The sequence below is a fragment of the Nestor notabilis genome, unplaced genomic scaffold, assembly GCF_000696875.1.
Source record: "Nestor notabilis isolate BGI_N333 unplaced genomic scaffold, ASM69687v1 scaffold21313, whole genome shotgun sequence".
Lineage (NCBI taxonomy): Eukaryota > Metazoa > Chordata > Aves > Psittaciformes > Psittacidae > Nestor > Nestor notabilis.
In genome coordinates this window covers 395-4,642 of record NW_009922671.1, presented here as the reverse complement: position 1 = coordinate 4,642, position 4,248 = coordinate 395, and the positions used below count along the sequence as shown (strand labels likewise).

At 50.4% G+C, this 4,248-nt stretch overlaps 1 protein-coding gene across 1 annotated transcript in view; it reads left to right on the top strand.

Annotated features, from left to right (window-relative positions):
* Positions 1-165, top strand: part of ELL (elongation factor RNA polymerase II) — a gene marked incomplete at its 5' end in the record, with an annotated part of 25,740 nt that extends 25,575 nt beyond the window's left edge. Inside the window, one exon of the mRNA XM_010011746.1 lies at positions 61-165. Within this exon, the coding sequence (XP_010010048.1) occupies positions 61-165 (105 nt within the window). The remainder of the gene's footprint in view (positions 1-60) is intronic.
* Between the last annotated feature and the right edge of the window lie 4,083 nt (positions 166-4,248).

Below are 4,248 nucleotides of genomic sequence, written 5' to 3'. Positions count from 1 at the left end.
AGGTGTCACTGAGTTGGGAAGAACTGCCTCCCATCACTGCGTTCTCATTTCTCTTTACAGACTAACCCCAATTACAGCCAAGAGAAGAACCGCTGCGAATACCTCCACAACAAACTGGCTCATATTAAGAAACTGATAGCAGAGTATGACCAGCAGCAGTTCTAGCTGGCACTGATCTGGACTGGGGAGGGCAAAATGAAAGTCACCCGGACGTTCCGTTCCCTTTTGTACAACTAGATTCCTTTCAGAGATGAGCGTTAATTCCTCCTGGTTGAAGTTGGGGATGACTTGCGATGATGCTGAAGCTGCCCGAGCCACGTCGGAGCTGGGTTGCAAACCCAGTGCCTGACACGGGCCTGTTGGGTTTTAGCCTCTCTGAATGTTGGAATGTAACAAATGACAAAACAAAAAATACACAAAAAAAACCCCTCTGCTTATTTTGAAGCCAGCATTTGACACTTAAGGGAAAACTGACCTAAAGTGACCGAAGCTCCCAAAGGTTAAGAATCAGTAGTTTTCATGGATTAATGTTTGGCATGAAGTGTAATTACCCTGGCCCAGGTCCACTGGGTTACCGTAAATTGTCCTTCAAATGGTGAGGAACTGGAATGCTGCTGGGTGACCTCCTGCTCTGGCACCTGCGACTGTTCATATGCAAGCTGTCTGCTCCACATGGCACCGCGTTAAATACACCAAGTACCCAGAGCTCTCGTTGTTTGGTCCTGCTTTTGTCATCTCCGGTGTGTTGCTCTCTTGAGGTGGTTGTGTCAGGAGGAGGGGATCAGCCCCTGGATCTGCCCCGAGGCCTCGTGCGGGGCAGAGGTGGATCCCCGCTCTCTAAATCACAGCCCCTTTTTCCTGTTCTCTGCTTGTGTGTCTGGAAGCAGCGGGTGGAAGTGTCTTGCTGTGGCCTCCCCAGCATTTGCAGGCCGGTGCCTGCAGTAACCTTCACATCCCAGGGCTGGGAAGATCGAGACCTGTCTTTGCCTTTTATAACTTTATACCAAGGCAGCCAATTTTATTAATTGCTGATGAGACTTTGGTCTATTTTTGTATAAAAGAAAAAGGACAAAAAGAGCATCTTTTTCTAAATCTGTGCCTCCCTTTTCCTTTCAGGACGAGTGTTTCAGACCCTTTTCCTCTCTTCCAACCACAGTATTACTGAAGCTTATCGGATAGTTTCCCAGAGGAGTTACCACCTGTACATCAGAGCAGAGGAGGTGGGAGGTGGGGGGGTCACGATGCTTTCTCCTTCTGGTTTATGTGTCTTTCCAAAGAAGCAGCAGCAGAAAATCGCTCTCAGAACAGACACCAGAGCATGAGAGAAGTAAGGTAGCACTTTCCCATGCGGGTCACTTCCACTCTCGTGCTCTATCAGCCAGCTTCTGGTGCAGTCTTTCTTCTTGATTTTGTGTTTTTGTTTTTGGACTTGAAGGGAACATTTTGAAGAGTATGGCCAGGGTGTGAGAAACACTCCAAAAAGCACAAAGGTGGCCTTTAACTCTGCTATTTCTTTCTCTCCCCTCTCCCCTTTTAATCCTGCCAGCCTGTGTGATCTGACTTCTTCCCGCTTCCGTTTATCTCAGAGTAAAGGATTCCTTTCCCGTGGCATCTCCTTCCCTTGGAGGTTGCACTGAAGACTCTTTCACCCTTGGAAGGAGCGGAATGGCAGAGTTAAGGAGGGAAACAGTTCTTAACACAAGGAGCATTTGATCCTTTTCCTGCTTCCCCTAAAAAGTGGGTCCATCTGTTGTGTTGAAAACAAGAAGAAATAATTCATAACAATTCCATTCTGGCTGGATGGGGTTTGCTGCATCGTCCGGCCAGAGCCACCGCTTTGCTTTGTCACAGGCAGTGCTCCGAGTTTCTCTCCCTGCAGCATCCCCTCAGCACTCACCAGGACTTTGCCATCCCGGTCTCCAAGCAAAGCCTACGCCTGAGCCCCTCGGGCCGTGGTTCATGGACTTGCACAACCACCTTGTTCTGCTGGGCTGCAAAACCAAACCCGCTCAGAAGCGGGGCAGTGAAGGAGAGGAGGGAAGAGGTGTGAAGCCCAAGGAACGCTGTGGTGTGTAGGGTGAGCACCCCAAGAGCCTCGCTTCGGAAGTCCCAACGAGCACCTCTGGGCTCGGGGAATGCTTTGGTCCCATCTCTTCTTCAGCTAAGGACAAGTGGAGGTGAGGGAGATGCTTCTCCTGCAGCTCTTCCCGTTTGTGTAGCGCTGCCTGTCTCCAGTGCTGCTGCTCATCAGGGAAAACTGGAAAATGCACATTAAAGGCAAGGAGCTTTTGGCCAGAAGACTTTGTCCTCCTGCTCGGTGGGGTCTTGCCATGTGCTCGATGCACAAGTTTCTTGAGCAGGAGGTGGTGGCTGGTGGCGATGCTCCGGCTCCAGCAGAGCTCCCTGTGCACTGAGGTGGCTTTCCCAGGCCCAATTCCTGCTTCTCCCAGCCTGAGCCACGGGGCTTGGTGAGACTTTGATCTCCAAGTGGTGCGTGAGGAGCTCGGGTGGCAGAAGGGGCAGCAGCCCCAGGACAAGTAAATCTTTCCATGGAAACACTTCTCCTTCTGATCCTTAATATTTTGAATGGGGTTTTCTTGTTGCTTGGGGGTGGGGGGGAGGGATAGAGATGGATCTCGATCTTTATACATCTGCTATAAGATATTTTTGCAAACAGAGTTGTATACAGAGATGTATTGTGTACATTGACATGTATATTCTGGAACTTCTAAAATTTGAATATAAAAAAGAAACCCTGAAAATATTTAATGAATATCCAAACTGTGAGACCCAACTAAGCATCCACCACCTTCCTGCTTCCCTTTTCTTTGGACTGTGTTAAAGAGTTGTAGTCAAATCTGCCTTTTCCTTTCTTCCTTTTCTTTTTAGAGATGATGAAGCTAGGCAAATATTGTGCTTTTTGGGTTAAATAGAAACCAGTTGTAGGTGATTAAGTATGATCTTAACTTATTGATACTGTGTTTTCCTTTGTAATATTGTACTGTGGATAAAACTATATTGAGCCATGGAGTTGGAGTTTACAAAAGAGCTTTTCACTTTGCCAAAATGTTACAGTTTAAAGGCAGCATAGTCTTCAGCTTTCCTAATCTTTTCTTAAGAGCTAGTGTCTTTTTTGTACACTGAGAAGCTGAATGCTGATTTTGCAACATATAATAAATTCACTGTATTGGAAAACAAGCAAACAATAAGGTTGTGTCTTTCTTTTCAGTGCTGCTTAACTGTGAGAAAACTCGACAGGGAAAGGTGATAAATGGCTGGCGTGGAGTTGGGAAGCAGGAAGCTTAAAGGAACCGAGGCAGTTGAGGGAGTTGAAGTGTCAGAGCAGTCGGTAAGAAACAGGAGGAAGGTGCTTGGTGGGGGCTGTCTCTCGCCCAGGAAGAGCAGTGGGATCTTTCCCCTTTCCGGTGGGATCGGCCTCTCTGTCCTGTGGCAGGAGCTGGGGTGTTCCCGCTCCAGCGGTGGTCCCTGGAGGCTTTCAGAGAGGCACGACCCCTGGTGCCAGTGCTCCAGAGGGAAGGAAGTCCTGTGTTAGAGTGGCAGCTGCGGGCAGAGGGGCATCCTCGCCGCTTCCCTCGGGATGGGCGATGCTGGAGCTCCCTGGGCTATGGCAGCTCTTCCTGGCAGCACGTAGCTCCCAGGGAGCCTCCAGCCCCGGTTCTCCGGTGCCTCCCTCTGGCTCCTGGAGCCGGCTTTGACGTGTGTGCACGCTCTGTTGGGTGAGTCACATCCATGGGGAGCTGGAGCGGGAGCGTCGGCGCTGCCAGAGCAGGGCTGGGTGAGCCTGGCACAGCCGCTGCCTCCCACCTGCACCCACAGCCCTGAATCATCCCGCTGGAGCTCGGGATGCAAATAGCAGCTCGGCTGCAGTGAGACCCTGTCCCTTCCTCTGCTGTCACGACGGCTGCTTGCTCAGGTCCCAGCTCTGCTGCTCCTGAGGCTGGAGCATAAAACCACTCCAGAAACTGCTCAGTAGCAAAATACCTTCTGAACAGCTTCTGGCTTCCTTCCGCTTTGGGATCCTCTCCTCTTAACAGAGGATGACAGACACAGGTTCACTGGGCTGGAGACCACAAGTGGATCTTGCTTGATTCACCCATTTACCCGATGAGTTCAGTGCAGGATTCTGGGTTCTACCTGCAAAGAGCAACATTACAGAACCCCTGCCTGGTTTGGGTGGGAAGGGACCTTAAAGCTCCTCCAGCTCCAACCCCTGCCCCGGGCAGGGAC